Source organism: Anoplopoma fimbria, chromosome 2 (genome assembly GCF_027596085.1).
Source record: "Anoplopoma fimbria isolate UVic2021 breed Golden Eagle Sablefish chromosome 2, Afim_UVic_2022, whole genome shotgun sequence".
NCBI classification, from domain to species: domain Eukaryota; kingdom Metazoa; phylum Chordata; class Actinopteri; order Perciformes; family Anoplopomatidae; genus Anoplopoma; species Anoplopoma fimbria.
The window spans coordinates 17,565,103-17,588,284 of NC_072450.1; the positions used below are offsets into that span (position 1 = coordinate 17,565,103).

Consider the following 23,182-nt stretch of genomic DNA (forward strand, 5'->3'; position numbering starts at 1 on the left):
AAGCTTTAAATAGAGATTTATAAAATTCTTCCTTTTTTGCCATAAATTAGGCCCGAAAGGGGGTCCGGCATTAAGAAATGGGCTATTAACCTGATAGGATTAATGTGTTGTGGTTAGGTGCCATGGAAGTTGTCACTTGGGAACATGAGCACAGACGTGATGAATTCATACGGTTTCTACATTAACAACATTTCCTCATCCTGTATTATGTGTTTGTTTTCATGGTCTCATGACTTTCCTCGGAGCGAGGAAAATAGACTTGTTTTCTGGATGAAAAAAAAAAAAGGCTCTTGGAATGCATCGGAGAGGCAGTGAAGCACGCTCACTAATTGGCTGTTTTTGTGGCAAGGGTTTTGAATTGATCCCCAGAGACGCTTAGGTCACTACCTCTCACATTATCAGAATAAAAGGCTGCACTGCAGCCCTGTGATCAATAAGGATGCACGCTATGAATGACTGGCCAGCATGCGTTTTCTTTCAGTCAGATTTCAGCACCTAATATTAACTTCACTACCTCAGCGTGTTTGTGTAGCTCAGGTTGTACCAGATTGAAAATTTGATAGGACTTTTCTATGGTTTGGCTTATGCACTTAGATATTATATGTTTACTAGTTTTAATACAACGAATGTATGTTGTATACAAAAGCCAATGTACTAACAAAGCATGCTTTCGCTCACATTTTAGAGAGCTTGTCAAAGACATGTCACTTTTTAATTAGTGAATTCTTATTGAAATAATTGTTCAACAGTCAAACTCTTATATTTTTAGGGACCTTGTTGATAAGTAAGATAGACATGTTATAATACAAAAGCTTGCTCACACTTGAACATTTAATTGGTGAAATCCAACAGGTGCACTGGTGCTTTCTATGAGCTCGGTGAAGGGGTGTGTGGGGCGTTTTGTATGTTTGGTGTGAGTTGTACAAGTACAGTACTGTACAGTATTAACAGTTTACATTAGCACCAAAGTGCTTTGGTTGCACAGTATGTTGAGAAGATTCTCACAAAAATGTCAATTGTGTGGTCTTAAACCACTTTTATTTTATACTGTGGTTTCTGCAGAATAAACACTTGGAAGAGAAGCAAAAACTTGTGCAATAGATGAAAACATCTGGGTAAAGAAATTGAAAGAGAAATAGTACTTATTTATGTCAAAACTGTAGCTTTGTGCAATGCAAAGCCCCATCCTGTGTAGTGTAGCTGTGTAACGGGTGTGTGGGACAGCTGTCAATGTCAGTGTATGTCAGACAATGCAAAGTTTTGCAAGAGCTCAGCAGGTTTCATCCTAGGAAATAAAAATGTGGAACAAGAGACCTGGAGCTTCTCATCCCAACCAAACTGAGCAACCAGGCGAAGATACAGAGAACCTAAAAGATAGCTGACAGAAATAATGCACCTACTTGTCTGAAGTGAGCGAGCTTGCCAAGAGAATAACATGTCAGTGTAACACTTGTACAATTTGGGCTGTATGTGCAGAAATTAGCCTCTCATGATAAAAGGCACATGACAGCAGCCTGGAGTATGGATGGATGGATGGATGATATGAGGCACATTATTAAGTATATCCTGCTTCAGAGTGCCTTGCATTGGGACTGACGATTTCTGTACTAACAAAACTTTGACCTCGAGCATCCAATGCTTACTGTTTTATCAACACTGGAGTGGCTTCACAACATGTATGTTGGACAGTAATAGCACTGTTTGAATGCCTTTAAAATTGATAGAGAACAGATGCTTCCGAAAAATCTTGACTGAGCCTTTGCAAATGTGGCAGTGACTATAATTAAATTATAATTAAACTATAAGCTATAATTGCTGCCAAAAGTTTCAATGTATTGACTCGGGTAATGATCCTTTAAATAAGGTATTTCACTTGTGATTGACTAGACATTGTGTGATTTAGCTTGACACTCAGATCTTTATACATTTTTGATTGTTTTAATGTAGCTGGCACATCCTTTTTCCAGTTGGTCACATGGCTGGGGATGAAAAGAGTAAAACATGGACATTTAGTTCTTGCCAAAAATCTAATCTAACTAATGAAATATTTCCACCAGGACAAATTCTGTTGGATATAGATTCTTCTGCAGTTAAATGTTTCACAATCATAGTTACACTGTCACACCTCTGAGTTATATTCAATTTAGCATCTTCACAGAATATTTTAATCAGAATTGATGGATTTTTTCCCTCATTAGATAGATTTTGCTTTGCATTAGGGTTGTTCTGTGTGATGGCAGTCTGCATACTTAAATTGGTATAACTGATGGTGCAGTAATTAAGCCACTTTGCTCATGATGCTTCTTTGCATTTTGTATCTTTTGCATGCGTTGCTGTTTTACGGCAGATAATGACTTTTGCTTCCACTCAATCACTGCACTTTAGACTCATTAGTAGGCCTGTGACACATGAAAAAAACACCCGCTTAGACCCGTGTTGCCCTGCTCAGAACAAATGGGCCTACTCAAGAAATAATGATAACAATAATAGTGTTGCTCATGTGAAGCTGTGATCACACAGGCCTGCTCAGAGGAGGGAAAACAAAGCATTGGTAATAACAAGCCTGGAACCCATCAAATTAAATCAGATTTTTTGTTTGTTTCTTCTTTCCTCACAGTAGGAATAGACTTTGATTCATAAGCTAGTGTTGCAAACCTAAATACTTCAATCCGGGGAAAATTGTTATTGAACAACTTGTTTTGAGGTTGTTTTTTTGTGAAATACAGATTATTACAGTGACCTATTTTCCTCAGAATGAGTTACAGTCTGTGTGCGTTGGAGAGGAGATTGTGTCACTGCATGATAAGGGTATATTTTATTCAGCTAATTTAGGCTCCTGGCTTTAGAACCGACCAACCCAGCATTATGTTCCACTTGATATATCACTTTGTTCTACTTTACCTCACCATCATAAATATGCATTCTCCTGAAATTTGAAAAGCAGTTCAGCCACGTAGTTGCAAACTGTAAATTTCACTGAGTCCTTTACAAGCAGGGGTTGTTCTCGGGTCATTGTTTTATTGTAAAGTTTAAGAGGCTAAGCAGGGATTTAAACTGTCATAAGGACATAAAGGATCGGTTACGAAATTATTGACTGACTCTTGTTAGATTGTTTCTTTCAAATCTGTTTGATCTATTAAAGAAGGAAAAATACCTGCTGGTTGTTTCCAGCAGGAAAGGAAGAAGATGGAGAATATGAGTTACTGCACTCTCACCACTGAGGGCAGAGATGAGATGCACAAACTCTAGAGAGAGACATGTCCATGACCTCTGTAAACAAGCTGAAGTTAATCCCCAAATACGCTGCCACGTGGCTGGTCCCCTGGAGGACTGCTGCATCCTTCTCTTCTTTGCTGGCTTATTCGTGTCATCTTAGGTGGGGAGGGAACAGGATCTGAATGGGGGGGGGCGCCAGACTTTTCCCTGTCATTGGATACTTTGATCTGGTATGCTACTCATGCTATGAAGTTATGGTTTCATCTTCTACTCATCTACAAATCATGAGTAACACTGAAAGTAAATACAAGTGACTTACTGTCTTTGAGAGTCATTAAACAAAAATGTGGTGATTCAGATAGACAAATAACATCATGTGGATGAGGAGACTTTCAAAGCTAAATAAAAAGCTTTGATCACGTTGAATCTGTCAAAGTAATAGAGCGGTGTTGATCTATTCCTTAAAAATCAGTGGATGAATAACAGTAGCTTTAGCTTGTTACAATCTTGAAAACGTGCAATTTAAACTGTCAAAAATCTAATTGAAATGCTGTCTCCCCTATTTAGCCTATCAGGACTGATAACCAGTAGAAGGAGATGGTTCAATCAGGACTTTAAAGGATGAAAATATAGTTGTATTACATTTCAAGTCTATTATGAATTCTTGGAGAGATTTATGCAGGGTGGGAGACAGACATATAATAGACTGAATCAAAGCTCGGACATCGCATCCATTTGCACAGTGATGCCCGGATACACTCAACGCTTTGTTTATAAAGGAAGCAAGTTAAATATATACATTGCTGATAACTCTCTAATGGGGAAAAAGGAACAGCATGATGGCTGCAGCTTAAGAGGAAACTGTCTTTCTCGCTCATTTTATACAAGCTCTTTCCTATTGTAACCGGTAGTGTCCTTGTAGATGCATTGGCAAGAAAGTGGCCGTATTGCAGTGCTTACAAATGCAGTAAATATTTACGCATGATATTTTGCTCAGTAGGTCCTTGGTTATACTGTGCTTTCCTGTGTATTTAGGCTTCACTGTTGATTAAATGTCTTCGTAGACTTTATTTTGTCGGGCTCCACAGTTTTTTGGGGAGCACTGTGTCCCTGCTTCTCTGTCTCATAGTGTGGACTGAGACATTGTTTTCACAAACACATCTGTCTGCCCTGGTGGGCCCTGAAACTACAACAGTGACCATCAATTATTCACACAAGACACAGTGTGTGTGACAAAACACATGCTGCCAATGAATATTTAACTCCTTTTCCTTTTAAGGAGTGAAAATTAATTCCATTAAACCACCTTTAGATATTAGACATAAAAACAGAAATTCAAATTCTCTGTCAAAGGAGATGTTTCATTATTCTGCCCTTATAGTGAACGTTGGTGCTAACCGACAACTTAATCCTATTTCCTTTCGCAAGAGCGATGGCTCAGAACTGTATCACATTATTGTTAGAAGAGAAGCAGCTTTGCCAGTTTACCCATCTTCCCTGATTTCCTCAGTTTCCTTCGTCTCTAGAGACGGTCTGCACAGATGCAGAACAACTGTCTCCTGCAGGACTGCACAGATAAGCACAAGTGAATTCTCTTAAAAGAGCCTCGGTTCACCTGCGCTTGTGAAAGCAATGTTCAGATCAGTCACTGTGTAACGAAAGATCCAGGGTATGCAAGTTTTGAACTTACAAAAAAATATTTACCTTTTCCCCGGAGTAAACAGAATTTAGTTCCAACGCTTGTGTCTGTGCTTGTAATATTTGGAAGTCTGACAAAAAATAATGTACAACGCTGTTAAAGTTATTCATCATTCTCCCCGAGGAGCTCTCATTTGTTTGTTTGTTTGTTTTTCCAGGGGAGTGAAACTGCTGAGTTGGAATATTGTGATGTGTATGAATTATGTGCGTTGTATACTGTAGGTTTTATTTTCTCTATGATGGCTGCACGGGAGCCTTCCTTTGAAGTGTGCACATTGAATGTGACACTGATAGAAGGACTCCCTGACGATTATCACTCTTTATTTTTATTTTTTTATAATTATCATTTTTATATTTATGATATACTCTTTTACAGAATTGCAGGTTTGCATTTCGGATTTTCTTAAGATTCAAGTTAAGATTAAAATACTTTTTGTTTGTTGATTAGTATATTTAGTACGTAATATATTGTTATGGTACCTGAGGGAGTCGCATTTCTATGAAATGCAATTTCTTTTTTCCCCCTTTTGCTTCTAGCCAACATCAGATAATATCCAATCATCACACACCTCATTCCAGGTGTGTTTTCAATATCAAGAGGATATAATGATTGCTGTCACTGTCCATTGTGTGTTTTTACAGGTAAATCACAGAGGGCTCCCTTTTCAAACTACGGGAGGAGTCCTGGAGCATCTAGCGTTCAGGTGAGTTCAAAGCTGAGCTACATGCATTTTGATAAAATAAATCAGCTTCTGTATTCCCAAAACCAATAAAACTGGTTCCCCTGAAAACCAGCAACATGTTCTAAATTGTTATATACTGTATGTAGTCTTATCCATTAATCAGTGTATTAAAAAGAGGGTGAGAACAGTTAAAGTTCAATGGATCCAACACTTCAGGTTGCTACAAAAACATTCATTTACCCTTGAGTTTTGACTGCCTCTCTTCTGCTGATTTCAAAAAGGGAATCCATGCCTTTATTTAACCAAAGTTGGATTACTGTAAATCCCTTTACTCTTTTCTAAATAAAAGCTTCATTATGAATACCACAAACAAAGCATGCAGGCTTCTGCCAGGACTGGGAGTCCATAACTTCTGAGCATTACTCTGCTGCTTTCATTCGCTTCTTGTTAATTTTAGAATTGATTTCAACGTCTAAGAGTTTCTAAGGTTCAACATGGGACTGCAGATCTTTGTTTCAAAGAGTGTACAAGGCTCAACAAGATGTAATCTCAAATCACTTAAAATGTTGACCTCTTGAGAAACTGAAAGTGTCTTGAACCCTTTAGGTTTTCATACAGTTTATCCACTATTAAACTAAAGCTGACAGGGATTCTTCAGTCAGAGCTCCTCAGATCAGACTGCCTAAAGCCAAGTAGAGAAGCCACTGTCATTAAAAAATCCCCTCTGGTATCGATTTCTGTTGTTTTTGTTAGGAAAATGGGCTTTTGCAATACACTGTGAAATAATCTTACAACATGACACAACTTGATCTCACATAGATAGAAACTTTTGAAAAAGATACTGTACAGTTGAAATGTAATAAAGATACTTCTTATTGATAAAAGCATTTTTAGAGGGAATGCCATTTAATACATTTTCAGTAGTGGGGGTGCAGATCTGCAGCTGTAGATATCTGAGATAAATTGATATTCTCTAGTCAAAGAACACAACCAGAATGACAAAAATGCATATCTTTCCATGGAGAATCTGCAAAGAATTCTGCTGGGAACAGCCACAACATTATAAGGATGATAGGCAATAACCACCGGAAGAGTTACACGGCAAAACATTTAACAATTTTGTATTGTATTATTGGCTAATAGCCCTATTGATTTATAGCCTGCCATATATTCAAGAAAGTTAAAGCCAAATAATTGAATAAGACAACTGACTTGGCAGGTAGAAATATTTCTAGCTGCTGTTACGAATGAAATAGTATTTAATCTGCAAGAGTTTGATTCTCAGGTTCTTGCATTAATTCTACTAATGCAGAAGTGTTCACAAACAGAGTCACAAACATCCAAATGTGCATGACTCCTCAGTGGTTTGTCCCTGTATAGCTAGAATAGTGTAAAAGAGGCCAGATCCTGTGTTGCTGCAGGGATTCAATAGCATTGAACAAAGACAACAGCAGAAGTGGGTCTGTTGTGTTACGTGAACGCTGTAGCACCAGTGACACGTTGTTATTTTACTGAACCTGACCTGATTTTTTATTTTTTTGACGTAGCCTCTGACAGTTTTTCATGACCTACATTCTGGGTCAGAGAAATAATTTCTGTTATAGAGTATTTCATAAATGTTCTCTTTACAGTGAAAATATTTTATTTTTAAATTGTTTTGATTTTGTCAGTATGGTATTGGTCTCAGTGGTTACTGTGTCAATCCTTAGCCTGCTGGTTCCAACGGGGCACATGAGTCGAGGTTACAGCCAAATACTGCACATCGCTCTGAGTTGTTGTCGCTCACATGATCTACTGGTCTTACACTAATTAGACCAAGCTCTTAATTGGGCTCTTAGCCCAGTTTGTTGGGGTTGGAGAGGTTAAATAGACATTGGTGATAGGATAATGCGGGGAGCTTTCTCAGTCCGTCCTGTGACCTAGAATAAACAGGTCACATGTCACATGTCACCTAAAAAGTGATATGATACTAATAACAATATGTACATCCATTGCAACAATGTTTCATGTTTGATTCTGATATTCTGATATTTGTTATTTACAGTAAACACACTGTTAATGCATACTTTGTTGCTGATGTATTATTTGGGAAAAAACTACCTTTGAAGTTAAATGTAGATTTCATGATATAAATAGAGACAATTTAAACAATGTAGTTGGCTTGGAATGACTAGCTGACATCAAGATTGTTATTTTTTTAACTACAAACAACTCAAGTACACATTCTTATTACTGACAACAAAAGCTGATCCTTTAATTTTAAGCATTTGTGTTTTTGTTTTCTCTTCTGTCAGTCTTCTTCTGTAAGGTCAAACGTATCGTTGGCAAGTCCTAGTCCAGTGACTCCGTCAGGGAAGTCTGCAGCTCCTTTCTACTCCTTCACTGCAGCCAATCCTAGAAGACGTCCTCTGCAAGAACCTCAGCCCATCGGTCAGTGTCATATTAATTATTGTAAAATAAAATGCCCTGAAAATATAATTTTTTATAGTTTTCTCTTCAGGGACAAGTGTATGCAATATTCAAAATATTAAGAACCTCAAGAGGAACAAAATCTAACTGGATACTTCTTGTCGACCTAGTTTCACTCAGGTCTTAAACTTTAGTTTCATTTAGACATTAATGAAAAATGACAACAGTTTTATAGTCACATGTGTTAGCAGGTGGATACACTTGCTTTTGTCTTTTTTTGTGCCACTCTGGATTGAGTGTATTGTTGTATTTACAATTTGTATATGAAGTTGTAATCTTCTTTTAAAGGTTGTTTATGTCACGATTTAATCAAAAATAACACTTTATACAGAACAATACCACAAAGTAGATTTTTGATAGTGAGTTGTGGCTTGTTTACAACCCATTCATAGCTGCCTCTTTTTTTTGACTGTGAATGACTGGATGTGCTTTCATCTCTACACAGATCCTCTACAAACAAAGAAGGTTCGCAAGGTCCCTCCTGGCCTGCCTTCATCTGTGAGTGGAAGATCATCTACCTCTCATATAAATAGATTTCACAGTGAGCTTACTTAAGCAGACACACACACACACACACACACACACACACACACACACACACACACACACACACACACACACACACACACACACACACACACACACACACACACACACACACACACACACACACACACACACATGCCCTCCCTTTCACCACTAGCACACAAAGAGCGCTCTTGACTTCACATCCACACTTCTTGGATGGGAATTCTGTTGTTTTTATGTCTCAGCAGTGACACCAGAGCTGCCTGATAATCTAAGACTGACTTTTTATGCTCGTTGTTTAATAGTAATATGAACATGTCTCTGTAGGGCACATTTTTTTCTGTACAGTTGTTGTGGTTTATGTGTGTTTGTGTATACAGGAATAAATGTGTGTGTGCGTGTGTGCTGGCAAACACGTGTGCAGCACAAGGTGATTGATTTTCAGTGCTGCCCTGTCACAGTCTAGCCTCCTCACAGCCTCTCCTGGGAGAAAGAGAGGCTGTCAGAGCGGATCCCCAGCTCTGCTCTTTTGATGTTTAATTAGTCATTACGTAGCCGAACAGGAGGACAGACAGAGATTAATAGCACAGAATATCTGAAATTTCAATTGGTAATGATCCCGGTGGAGCAGAAACCATTAGGATGCAGAGAAGTGTGGAGCTCAGCTTGCATTCACTTAGACAGGGGGTGTCGGAGTTCATTAATATGCATAAATCAGATGTTCATTGTTAAAACCCTGGTGGATTGGCAAAGGTTGTATTAAGCCTTGCCTTAAATTTCTAGAACTGGTACAAGACAAAGATTTTTTCTTTTCTTTTTAATAAGAAGCAACTGGTTTACCAAAATCCCACCCTTTTATTTCCTTAAACAATGGAAGGGATTTTCTTTTCTTATTTTTTGGTGAGGGAGTCTGAGACAGGATTTGCCTTTCAGAGCTTTGATAATCGTCACCTCTGCTGCCGTTACTCTGAAATCAAATATGGAACAGGCCGTGCAACATAAAAGGCTGGCATGTGTTTTGTTTCTGGATTTGGATTTGAAAATAAGTTTGTCAGAGCATGAGGGAGAGAAGCAGTCTCTGACAGCAGCAGGAGCGTGTTCTGCCTTCCTCTTAAGTAAGTGATATATTTGCGGTCTTGTCAGACGGAGGGAGAGAGGCAAAGAATGACTGCCTCACGGGTTACATCTCTTTGTTGTGTAAATGGACGCTGGGCTTTTATTTGTCAGTACTTAACACATGGGCGCAGGTGCGATTCTGTGACTCATAAGAGTGCAATCAAGCAGTACAATGCTAGATGGGGAAAAACAGTGACGGAGCATGGGATAAAATGCAGCTTCTTCTTGTCACTCAGCGCTGCTCAGAAGATAAAGCTGGGAGCTCGGAGGAATTGTCCCAGTTAGTCTTTGATCCCATTTGAAAGAAAAAGATGGAATTGTTGAATAACGGGCTATAGGTCTCTTATAACCTGCCGACAGAGAAAGGAAAACATTAAGCTGTTTTTTTTTGATAGGTGGTATATGTGGAAAATGTTTGAGTGGGAGGTTGTCTGGCAGCTTTTTAGGAGGTGTTAGGATATAGGTATTGGAGGCGTAGGTCAGGTATGGTGGCATGAACTATTCTAAGGTGTAAAGAGATACTTGTGGACCTTGAAAATGTGTAAAGTGAATGTTTCAGATTATGTCTCAGGATGGTTATCAGCCAAGACCCATGTTTGTGTCTCTGGCACCGACACTGGAAGCAGTGAGGGTGGTGCTGAAGAAGTGTCGAGGGGAAGGCGCACCTGGAGTCAGAGCTACTTTGCCAGAGGCAGCTGTGTGAAGAGCCTGCAGTGTACCTGTAAAGCATGAATGCAGCTGCAGATGCCACTGAAAGCTTTTGCTTGTGTAAGCAAGCGTGAGAGCCTCACCAGAGACCTGAATAGCTGTTTGATTTTTAAAAAAATAAAAAAATCAACACAGTGCTTCCTATCATTATGTCAACTGCTGGGAATTTTGTTATTTATTTATTTCATTCGCAAATCCCCTTTTTCCTCCAGCTTGTATTCTCGCTTCTCAGTCTAAAAATAAACATTGTAGTTTTGAATCAGATGGGCAATGTAAGTTGCAAGCCCAAGCATGATGTGTGTGTGTGTGTGTGTGTGTGTGTGTGTGTGTGTGTGTGTGTGTGTGTGTGTGTGTGTGTGTGTGTGTGTGTGTGTGTGTGTGTGTGTGTGTGTGTTTGTGTGTTTGTGTGTACACTACATGATGGAGCTGAATCAAAATATTTACGGGAGCACATCCTCTGTGCATTTAGGCTTTGACACTGCAGTGCACCAGGATGTGAAGGCTATCTAGATAGGCCAGCTGGCTGATTGCAAACATTTAAATGTTTCTTCAACTTATATACAGACACCCTCCTCCCTCAGCCACACAAATATCTTCCTCTGTGGTCTGCTGGATATGTGCTTGCAGACATGGGATACTGCAGTTGTGGTTGTAATTGTGTGATGCATATGCCTAACAAATCCTTGTCATCCGCCATTATTCTAAGGATTGTTTAACCTAGACTTTCCACCCTGCCAAAAGTAGGAGTGGAACATGAAAAAACCTTTGCTAGACAAATTTAGAATATAGCTTAACACCCCGGTGTGACAGAGAAACATCTTTAAAGCGCTCAAGCATGAAAGCTTTACCCTTGTTACTGTAGCTACGTTTGCTATAATTGGCTGGCTGCATTTTTTGACTGTATAAACTGAGCGCTGAGAGCGAAGCACAGAGCATGTTGTCATTGGACAGACAGGCTGCTACACTGAAGGATGCTGATGGGCAGCTGCGTGGGCACCTGTCTGAGGACTGGAGATGGAGAGAGAGAGAGAGAGAGAGAGAGAGAGAGAGAGAGAGAGAGAGAGAGTTTTGTGGCTTCTAGGGTAAAGTTGCATCTTGTCAGATATTTATGGGAAGCTGCAAGGGCATGGTGTGTATGTGTATGTGTGTGTATGTGTGTGTGTGTGTGTGTGTGTGTGTGTGTGTGTGTGTGTGTGTGTGTGTGTGTGTGTGTGTGTGTGTGTGTGTGTGTCAGTTTGTTTGTGTAAATAGTGTTTTTTTTCCTCCCCTACAAACCCTTGTCAGAGGCACAGCGGCTTGATGTGACACTTCCTCCCTGGCTTTGGTGATGATATGGCTGCAGGATGAGAGGAAGAAAGTGGTGGGCTGAGATTCAACCGCCCTCAGGGACTTTTGCAAGCGAGAACCCTGAGTGTCGATGACAAAATAGATTGACATTTGCTTTTGACAGATCACTCAGACACCGTTGTTTCTGAGAGATTTGTACTGTGTGAGCTGTAAGAAAGGAAGCCTGCTTTAGGCTAATATGTTCCTTGCAGTGCTGTCTGGTGCATGACATTCAAGAGATATATCTCCCTCTCTCTCTATCCATCCGTCTGCAACAGCTCAAAGACAAGAGATCATTTTATTGTACTACATCAGTAACCTAATGTTCCTTTTGCTGAGGAAGCAGCTCCTTTTTGTTTATTTTCTTTGAACCACAGCAGGCCAGAACATAGCATCAGGGCTTGGTGAATAGAGTGTGGATGAAATTATGTTAAGCTCTATGTAAACAGCCAGGATCACCCCAGGCCTTTATAAGTCTCCAGGCAAAATTAGATTTTAGAGCCACCCAGCAGAATGGAGTAAAGCTGCAAAAGCACAAAAAAATTACATTGACACTGGGAGGGTTAAAGAATATAAATAAATGTTCATGCATGCATTTTCCATTTTAGCTTGGAAAGTCCACTTATTTTTCCCAAAAGTGTATTCATAATTGTTAATGAGTCACTAGGCATAACCATGTACTCCAGTCATTATTTAAGTGTGTGCTACAAATTGTTTGATGTGTATTCTACACGTAATCACTTTTTGCTTTGCCTGAGCAACTGTCAGGGGACAGTATTTTAGGCTCCGACCTGACCCGAGTTACTCCCCAAAGATGGCCTCATCAGATGGCTGATTAGATAGACACCCCTGGTTTGACAGGGATGATGCTGAACAGTCGCGGCCACCCCTGGGACCCTGGCCTTTGTGTTTATCTTTGTTTGGGTTGCTGAAATTTACCACTGACATTAGAGGCTGCAGATAATGGATCAGGCAAACAAGCCAGAGGCCTGACCCCTTTCATCTGCCAGGGGAACAAGGAGTTAAAAGGACAAAGAGTACGAAAAAGAATGCCCAGATTAAAGTCATTACTCACATTCTGGCCTGTTGTAAATTATTCATGTAGGGCTTGTGTGAGTTTACAGCGTTAATGCAAACCTTGATTTCAGATCGCTGGCAGGCTCAAGAACACATCCTGTCGACAATTGGTAGAGTGTTTGTTATTTAGAGAGCTGGGCTGCTGTGACCTGGAGAGTACATCATCAAACCACATAAGGTTTGCGTCGTCTCTGGGATCTCAATTAAAGGATGGTTATGTGTAATGTGATGTGTGTGAGGGATGAATCACACCAGTTCAATGTAATACTGATAAAGTCATGGTGATAGTTGGTGCAGGATGTGTCAGTTAGTTGTTTCCCTTATTTTGCTATTGCCCAGTTCCTCTTTTCAAATATATATATATGTATGTAGTTCATTTCTGAATAGTTTCATAAAAACAGTGTTAGTGGCCCTGATATGTTTAAAAATAAATAACGTAGACATTTTTTGAAAATATACCCAGGTGTACATTTACATCTTTACTCCACTGTGCTCAAGTAGAGTACATGAAAGTGATGTTTCCGCTGGATAGAAAGGTCAGGTGTAATTCAGCGACAAAGAAGATGAGAGAGTTTGTTTGAATGTAAGGTAAATTCATCAAGCTTGAACAATACATGACTTCATCATATTGACTTCAAAAAGCTATTAGTATGACCAGGTCTTTTTTTTTAATCAACCTGGTCATTGCGCTCCTCACTCTCTCTTTCTGGCTCCCCAATGACGAAGCGACCGTCCTGGTTCTGCCAGAAAAGAACAATCACTTCTCATCATTGTAAGTCAGCTGAAATCAAGCTGTTGGAGAAACGCATCCTCACTTTCCCTCCACTGAATCTCCATCTCTCTCTTCACATGTTATCATCGTCACATTTCATTTTACAATGTAAAACAATAGTAATATGTTTTTGTGAATATGAGAATGTAAACAAAGGGAGCTGTCTGTCAGTGAAAGTAATGTTTTCAGGGTTTTTAGTTTTTCCAGCAAACGGTTTAGGACATATGTCCAACAAATGTGCTAACTTTTTTTTCTGCTAGCTTGGGGGATGGAAGTAGTTGGTAGCTTTTTTTTTTACATACATTTACTGCCGTTAGAGCAGTTTAAATAGCCGTTGTTCAAAGGCCACTGTGCCCAATTATTAATCTGTGCACAGCTTTGTTGTGCCCTTTAAAGCATGATTTAAAACATAAATGCATTCAACATATACAACAAAGCAAAATTATAATGGGCAGGAATGGGAAAACCATGCTGCCTAATGAATGCCACCATCAGTACTTAAATTGGATTTTTATGACATTTTGTACCAAAAGCTTGTCCATGGTGTTTAAAAACTGCAAATCTTAAAACAAGTTATGTTAGTATTAAATAAGTTATTTGTAAAAAAAAACACATGCAAATAGGAAACCCTTGTTTCTTGTTGAGAAGACATTTGATAATTAAAGTTTCTGCTGAATAGTTAAAATAAAATCATGTAAAACAAATGAAGGGCATGGAAATTGTTAGATTAGAACTAAAAAAATTGAAAAAAGTTTATTTATCTCCATCGCCTATTGTTAAGCCTAACATGTAATTTTATACACAGGCCCCACATCCCAGAATAAACTTGTTACTGCTTATTGTCTTGACAAACAAATGGGCTGCGTCTGCTTTATGAGAGCCAAGAAATTGAAAGAGGACGTTGTGTTTAACAGCTCAAAAGTCAGAATCTCAAGGAGGTGACAGTCACTAAAGTTAATTTAAATTTCAGATTCATTAAAGTTCACAATGGCTCTTCACTTATTGTATGTGGATCCAAACAAGCTCAACATTCTCACTGTGAGTATAGAAGGGTTTCCACCTCATCAGCCACCGTCAGTCAGTCAGTCAAGAGTTTAGTATCAACGACTTACAGCTGTGACACCGCTGCATTCTTCCACAGCAGTTGTGTGTAAACTCAGCTGTGATGCAGTGTGGTCCAGTCAGACAGGTTTCTCTTTTTGCTTCTCTTCTTCTTCTTCTTCCATCACAACATCTCTGCTCGCTGAGAGAAACTGTGTTGTGGTTTTGTGTCACACAGGAGTGAAGTCACAGAATTGTTATTGATTGAGTCGTTGTTGCATGATACAGCTCATAATCATAATGATTATGGTCATGACATCTTCATGTTTAACTCTGGGCCTGATTTAATGAGTTGAGGTTGGTCTGGTGGTCTTTGGCTGTTGACTACTCTCAACAGGACATATGCAATAAAGTGAGGGAGGGGAGGAGGGGTGTTGACTACAGTAGTAGTCAACATCTGTGGTTCCAGTTCACTTTATTGCATCCTCTCTTGTGCTTCCTCTCATTTCTCAACTGTCAGAAATAATGGCTTAAATTAAAAAAAGAATACATCCAAATCCATCCACAACTAAGTAAGATGCATGTTGCCATCACCCCTCTAACAAACATGACTCAGATGCATCTGATGCACTTTTACTTTGATTGCAAATATTAACAAAGAAATAAAAAATCCTGAAACCCTATTCACTCATTAATTACTTTTACCTATCTTTTGAAATAGTTTCATATGTTTTAGTTGAATATGCAAATAAATAAATAAATAAATCTATAAATTAAATTAAACTATAAACATATAAAATTACAATGATTCAAAATGTAAGAAAAACCTTTGTACGAAACAATTCTAGATGAGACTTTATTAACTGATCACACAAAATTCCATATTGCAAGACTTTTCATATTTAATTGGTTATCAGTCTATTTTGCGGTGCTTATTGAAGCTTACTAAAAAAAAGGTGATTTATTTATATTCATAGGCCACATCATTCCCACACTTCTCATTCATACTTTTGCATGTTGGCTGTGACAGTGAAGCAGGTATTAGATGAATTGTATGTGTCACTAAGAAGGTCTTAACAGTCTTACATTTATCTGGAGGAAAATCAATCTGGGAGCCCCCTCCCCACACACACACACACACACACACACACACACACACACACACACACACACACACACACACACACACACACACACACACACACACACACACACACACACACACACACACACACACACACACACACACACACACACACACACACACACAAGAGTTAGCCCTCTCTGATTAGAAGCAAAGTTTCTTACAGGAAACAATCTTCCTGTCTGATGACATCATCCCTAAATCCAATCGTGAGATGAGGGTGACCTCAGTCTGAGGATTTGCTCTGTGTTTTTCTACACCCACACAAATCCCAAGAAAAGCACCTTGTGATGACTCGAGTGTCTTTAGAGAGGCTAGTGTGAACAGGTGGGCGGAGCTAAGCCCTCCTCTCCTATACAAGGGGTTTTCAAAGTATGTCTCCGTGAGCCCACCCTCATACAAAACTGGGACAACCGTGTCCACCAATAAGCTATTTACCGGTCCAAGACCATGGATGTACAGATAACTATCTCTGAATGACCTTGATACTGAAGAAAACTTAAAAACATGATGATTCTCAGAAGTTCTGGAGTTATAAGGAATGTCTTCTTTCCTATGATTTCCAGGGGGATTAATGGATGTTTATTCGTTCTTGACATCAGAGATGATTTCATCCTCGAATAAAAATCACACTAGATCTAAAAATATTTGCCTCATGTCTGTGTGTATAGACTTCGTTATGACTCTGAGAAAGTGCAAATTTTAACGCAAATTGTGGCAATCAGGCGTTGGTGGTTATATAGTACCTGAGTGTCACGGCCACTGCTGTCGCTCCAGCTGCTGACTGTGTTGGTAAACAGGTCAAATCAGCGGTCCAAACTACAATAACTAACTTCCTGTTGTTTTCACAACTCCGGCACGCACCTGTCCGTCTCACCTCACGCACTTTCTTTTTATCTTTTCTATCTTTGCCTCACAGTCTAAAAAAAACCTCCTGGACTGACTGACTGGGTTTTCTGTGAATTGTGTTACGATCGCTGATTCATTCAGTTTATTTGCTTTAACCCTTTTCACTACTTCACAAAGTCGTTCTCACTGTGTCTTCTGCAAAGTCGGTATTAAAAGAAAAGGGCTGCCAGTGACATGAGTCAGCCACCACTGGAATCATATGTGTTCATCATTCCCGAAATGAATGCCCATCTCCTCCTGCTTTCATGTGTTTTTCTCACAACACTGTGCTGTGTGTCTGGACCTGTTTTAGGCCCCTTCAAACACTTCTATCATGGCCATTTTCCTTAAAGCATCAACTTGAAACGGTGCAGGATATAAAGCAGTAACCGCATGTAGAGCCAGTGTTTTGGACGAGTTTAAAAGAGTCCTAGAGAAGAAAGGGGGATAAATAATAACAGCACTAAAAGGAAAAAAAACATAATAAAGGTCTAGTTTTCTTAGGGAAGTGGAAGCTTTCATCTATAACAATAATGTTCTCAATGAGTCTAGGTCCAGGCCTGTGTTTAATCCAGGAAGCTTCGAGTGGCAGACATGAAAGGCTCCCGTCAGACTGTACAGACCTGGGCTCACTGGAATATGGTATCTGTCTTCTCCTCCTCTCCTTTCTTCTCCTCTCATTTGCTCTCCCCCTCCTCCCCTCCAACATGATAAAGGTAATGGGGAGATATGTGGCTTGCAGTGACAGTAAACCGTGGTAAAATGGCTGTCGATGCTCAGCCCCACGGTGCCCCCCATAATGAGCGTTCACTTTCTCTCATTGACTCCTTATTGGTGTGTGGGACATATGCGGGAAAAGCACTCTTAAAAAATTCTATTTTTTTACCTCCCTGCCTGTAGACTCGTTTAGTCATCACAAAAAACAAAAAAAAGACACTCTGCATTAAAATGTGTGGAAGATAACAGTTATTTATGCACTCATTTGGACGCCTTTTAATTCCACTTATTAAGGAAATCCTGCTTAGAATGTAATTATTTTAGTTCCAGTTTGTTGGGGTTTCCCCTGCAGAAAATCTCCAATTTCTTATGCTTGGAATTAATTTTTTTCCCTCTTCTTCTTCTTACTAAATCCGCTCACACATTTGTTTTCTGTCCCGCCCACTTCCCTTTATCTTTTCTACACCCACCTCCCCATCGCCTCCCCTCCCCTCCCCCTCGTCCTTTTCCTCTTTGCCTCAGCACTTCGAGGCTTAAGAGAGGGATGTACCACATGAGCCACTCCCTTCTGACAGCCACCCCTTTCCACAGTGTGGAATGGCACAGTCCTGCTTTGCATAAGTTTCCTCTGAGTGGGTTGTGTGTGGAGGCCAGTACTGGAAGAATTATTAAACCCTTTTGAACGGCTTGGATGTATGTCCAGAGAGACAGCTAGTGTGCTGCAATAGTGTATCTGTGTCACTTAAACTGTTAAAGCTACAATGTATTGCGCCTACCCTGTCCCAGGAATGGGCAATAACTCTTTAATGTATTACTACAACGGAAAATCGGTGAGTAGTCTCTTTGGGAATGTGTGTGTGTTAGACAGACAAGAGCTGGAAGAAGTGTGTGTGTGTGGCTGTCATTCTCAGTCTGCCTGTCCATCGGGTTGTCCTTGTCTCTTTAATTTTAGTATTTCATTTTAACATAAAAGCAGTGTGTGTGTGTGTGTATTTGTCTGTGTGAATGTGCCTCAGGCTCCCCTCTCTGATTTTCCATTACATCAGTTGATGCTGTGTGACAGTACAATTTCATTCTAACTCAAGAGTTTTAACTTTGTTTTAAACTTATTTTAGCAGGCTTTTTAATGCTAATTTTACAGCTGTGTGCAAGCAAGTTAATATGCTGGGCAACACATAAAGAAAAAGTTATGCCATTCTAAAAACCTTTTCTCATACATAGAAATAAAACATTTTGGCAGAAAAGTTTTCTGCAGCCTTGAATTTATTTTGACTGGCTTGTTGCTTCATCTCTGAGACTGTTGAAATAATAACAAGTGTGAGTCTGGGAATGATTAAGGGAAATAGGCAGCCTGTTGAGGTTAGACTTTCCTGTTTGCAGATTGAGCTCTAAGCATGAGTGTTGCTGTTATTCCATCTGTTTTTAATCACACTGGCATTTTTGACGCCACAGGGAGCCTAATGTGATTTCTGAACTTCTCTGTAATGATCTCTTTGATTTTTGTGACTCTGAAAAGGTTTTCTGTGTGAGTACTTTAGGAATCATTGTGTGTGTGTGTGTGTGTGTGTGTGTGTGTGTGTGTGTGTGTGTGTGTGTGTGTGTGTGTGTGTGTGTGTGTGTGTGTGTGTGTGTGTGTGTTTGCTGCACTGAGACTTGATTGAACTGGGTTTTCAATAAAACAAGGTTTTGATGTAAAGATGTTTTCGTGGTGCGGTGAAGGTGCTCCTTTGAAATAAATCCTCCTGTTTGTACGGTCAATGTAACTGTAAAAACCTGTGGGCTTACAGTATGAATCTGCTTAAGGAAACAGCTCTAACGATGGCTGAATGAGTTCTGTAGTGCATTACAGTAATCCTTAAGTGATGATCCTGTGCTAAGCAAACCTCACAGGCAGATTTCCACCTGTCATTGCCTGTGCTGTTTTTTTTGCTGTTACATAAAGGGTAAATTAAGGATAAATACAGAGCAGTCTTTTCAAGTTATTGTGTGGAAATGATTATATTACTCATGCTTGTGTTTCAACTTTTCCTTATAACCTCTTACGGCATTTCCACTTTGTTCCTGCTGCATAAAAGATGACTTTGATCTTTTTCATATTAAGTATTAACAGGCTTGTGTTATAGTTGATGATGCAGACAAAATTGATAGCATGTGGACAGAATGGGCAAACTTAACGATCAAAAGCACTTGTTAAATAACTTTTTTTCTCCCTTATTTTCCTTGAAAGGAAAAAAGAAAGGTGGTGTTCATTCTTCTTTGCATAAACTTGATCCACATTAATTTGTTATAGTGCAGAGTTGCATAGCAGGCTCACCATCTGGAGCACTGGGAGAAGTGGGCCACAGTGGGCCATTGGCTTGTTAGCTGGTGGCACAGAACCAATACAGATGGAGAAGCTCACTGATCTTTCTTCCATTGAGAAAGAAAAAAACTAAATGAAAGCCCTGCAGTGATCGTAAGAGCAGAAACAGAAGAGAAGTGCAATGACATAAAATAAGCAAAAAAATGCAAAAGAGACAACATGTGTTCTTTGAGGTGCCTGTTGTTGTTTTGTAGTGCAACAGGTTAGCACTCATTGCCTGCAGCTTATCCTTACATGTGTTGCACATGCACTGAAACATGCATGCTTATGTGCATGTGCAACACAAAGTCTTGTGATGGTGTGTTTACATTTCTGTGTTTGTGTTGGCCTATCATATACTCTATTCTGTATTTACACATCACACATGTTGTGAGTGGTTAATGAGGTTGCATTGATGCTGGAACCAAATTTCCGTGGTATTAACGACTGGAAGATGTTATTCTGCAGTGTGGTTGTGCTATTTTTAGAGTACCAGCTTCAGAGAAACCGTTCTGCTCTCAGAATGTGCAGTTGGTTCAAATATTTTACTGCTTAGCTAAAGACAACCAAACGTGCTAGATCTATAACTACTTGACTAAAATTGTTCATCCAAATGCATATCTATGTGCTTTGGTTAGCATTATATATTATATATCTTTATGTTGTTTATATAAGATATGATTCTATTCTGTTCTGTTCTATTAATACTTGTAAGCGGTTTCCTACCTGTGGTTTAAAGTTTACTTGTTAAATATCCTGATCTATTCATTCGTTTTGGTGATCTATATTCCAGATCCATAAAAGGAAATTAGGAGGGTAATGGAATTTGAAATAATTGTAATTTCAAGAGCTCTATGACTCTGTAAGGTATTGCCTTTTCTTAGATTTTTCAAACTCAACCAAATACGTGTGAAATGTTCCTCTCAAGCTTGTAGCATTGGTAACATCTGCATCTTGCTTAACACATTCCTCATGTATAAACTAACTTCCTTGACCAAAACATCTCACCAGTGACTGTTGGTCTTTTTCAAGACTTTAGTTTTGCTGAGCCCTTTTTTCCCCCAGAAAGCACTGGCAAGTATCACGCACAAATGTTGAACAACGCCCCTCCAAGCAGGCTGAGCATAGCAGTTGTTTGAAGCGGCATTGTGTCTGTCGTGCATACTAAGCCTTGTGTGTTAGAGTTGGACTAGAAACTAAATTCCCCAGTGATATGGTTCGATTCCAAATAATGATATACAGCACTTTGGATTCTTCCCTTTGAGCTTCTTGGACATAAGCCTTATTTTCCTTAGTTTTATTTTTTTGAATGTCCCTTCTTTTCCTGTTATTACATCCTTAGTGCAAGTTCACAGTTTGTGTTTTAACACTTGATATTTTGATCAGTGTGCCATGAACTTCAAAGTCGGTAGGCTTGGAAACATGAGGCAAAGGTGTACAGGAAAATAAATAGATGATCATTTGTTTTCTTTCATTTTTCATTTATCTTCTTTTTTCCCCTTTGGTGTTGCCTAATTTGTTCATTTGGTGTTGTGTTACACAAGGATACTTTTTATACTAGTGAGCCTCAGTTAGGATATGTGAACTGGGTACAAAAGGGAATTCATTTTTTTATAAAAAATACCCGCTGATGCTCAAACAACTGGTGTAGGTCTGCGTTGGTGTGCTGATCCGTGTGAGTGACGGCTTTTAATTAATGGCCTTGTAAAAGGAAACCCAGGTGGGCCCTCTGAGGCACCCAGTGTTTGGGGATGGTTTATTAATGCTTTGACTGGTTAGCCCAGGGTAAAAAGGACAATTAGCATTATCCGCTGCCATATGCTGCTCATTGAGCGTCTGACAGAGGCAAAAGACAAAAGCCCGGGCTCCTAACCTGAGATCTCCACGGAACTACTATCAACCCTGGGCACATGTGTAAACCAGAAGACCCATGAGAGCTCCACCCCTCCCAGAGCACTTTAATTACACTCCCAGGCAACAACACGCTGCAGTCCAGCTCACTCAGCAAAGCCGACAGCAACTGAGTCTCACTCAGGCTGAATTCTGCATTGATATTATGTTCACATGTGTGCTGCGTGTGCGGGCAAATTCATTTATATTCTTTGGTTTCGTGACACATTTTCCATCAGTGCTGTGTCTTAAAACAAGTTAGGCAAGTAAACGACCTGTGTGGGCGTCATCACATACGCAGCCATTAGAAACCAAACTCCGAGCAGTGAGCTGTCACTTTGCAAACATCTGAGTGCGATGTGAGGCATTGAAAAGAAGGATTCAACTTGCAGAGTTTGAGACGCGGGCTGGAAATGTGCAGGTGGAATCGAGCTGGCAGGTCTGGCTCTGATTGGTGTTACACCACGAATGGGTCATCTAGTCCTGTCTGTGGGACGGAGAGTTTGTTTAGACCTTCTCGCCCGCGTGCTCCCGTCTTTCTCCCTCTCACCCTCCCTCCCTCCCTCCATCTGGCGTGGATGAAGTGAGGGACCACATCACTGGTGTTTGGCCTCCAGTCTCTTTGATCCTCCCGTCTTGCTTGGCACACACACATCTGTACAACAGCGTGCCCATTGTGCCTCTTCCCCTCACTGTACCACCACCAGCTTGCAGTTACAAATATGAGGAAAGCAAAGCAGGCTGTTTTTGAAGCACTCATTTGATTTCTGCCTCTCTGGGAATGCTGTAATTTGTCAGGCATTTACTCTTCGCATGTAAGCGGGTATCATTATACTTCCATTAGAGGTTGCGTTGATCTGAAATGCAAATACCCCTGATAATCCACTCCTCCCCTCCCCGGCTTGATTGCTTGCTAGTCATTAAAGTGTGTTTGTGGTTTTAGGGCCGTATCTGCAGTACACATGTTTTTATCACATACTTTTATGTACCCAAAACCTTAAATGTGATGCTTCACATGAATTAAGATTCAAAACACGACCTATTTTTTTTTATAGCTTTCAGCATAATCATTCTTCACAATAGTGTTACATTATGGTGTAACTGTGTGGTGGGCCGTAGGCTATCTTACTAATAAAATGTATGTTCTAACGGCAGGTGTACGCACCATCTCCAAACTCAGAAGACTTCAACAGAGATTCACCTTCCTACTCTTCTCCTAAACCCTCCAGCAGTATGTTCGCAAGCACTTTCTTTGGTAAGTTCAAAAGCATGCAATCCGATTCTTACACAACAGGTTTAAAAATGAAAGTCTTATATTTCAATATTTTATGTTGTCTTGAGTCGAAAAAGTTATTGTGTTACCGAATATATAAAATTCAGGTCTATGCATAGTATAAAGTAGTGTTTTATTTTGTCTTCGTTGGGCTTATTTTTTGTTGTAAAGAACATAATTTAATTGTCATAATTTGTGGCATTTATCACAGTGTCATACAAAAGGCTAGAATATTGTGCCAAACTACATTCAGTACTGATATTTTTAAGTTGCCAGACAGATTGTGTTTAGTATT

The 23,182-nt window shown here is 39.7% G+C and overlaps 1 protein-coding gene across 2 annotated transcripts in view; it reads left to right on the forward strand.

Moving 5' to 3' along the window:
• Positions 1-23,182, forward strand: part of tcf12 (transcription factor 12) — a 72,222-nt gene that overhangs the window by 30,307 nt on the left and 18,733 nt on the right. For both annotated transcript variants that reach the window (XM_054610472.1, XM_054610463.1), the window contains 4 exons: positions 5,557-5,618; positions 7,892-8,027; positions 8,512-8,564; positions 22,770-22,869. In XM_054610472.1, the coding sequence (XP_054466447.1) occupies positions 5,557-5,618; positions 7,892-8,027; positions 8,512-8,564; positions 22,770-22,869 (351 nt within the window). The remainder of the gene's footprint in view (positions 1-5,556; positions 5,619-7,891; positions 8,028-8,511; positions 8,565-22,769; positions 22,870-23,182) is intronic.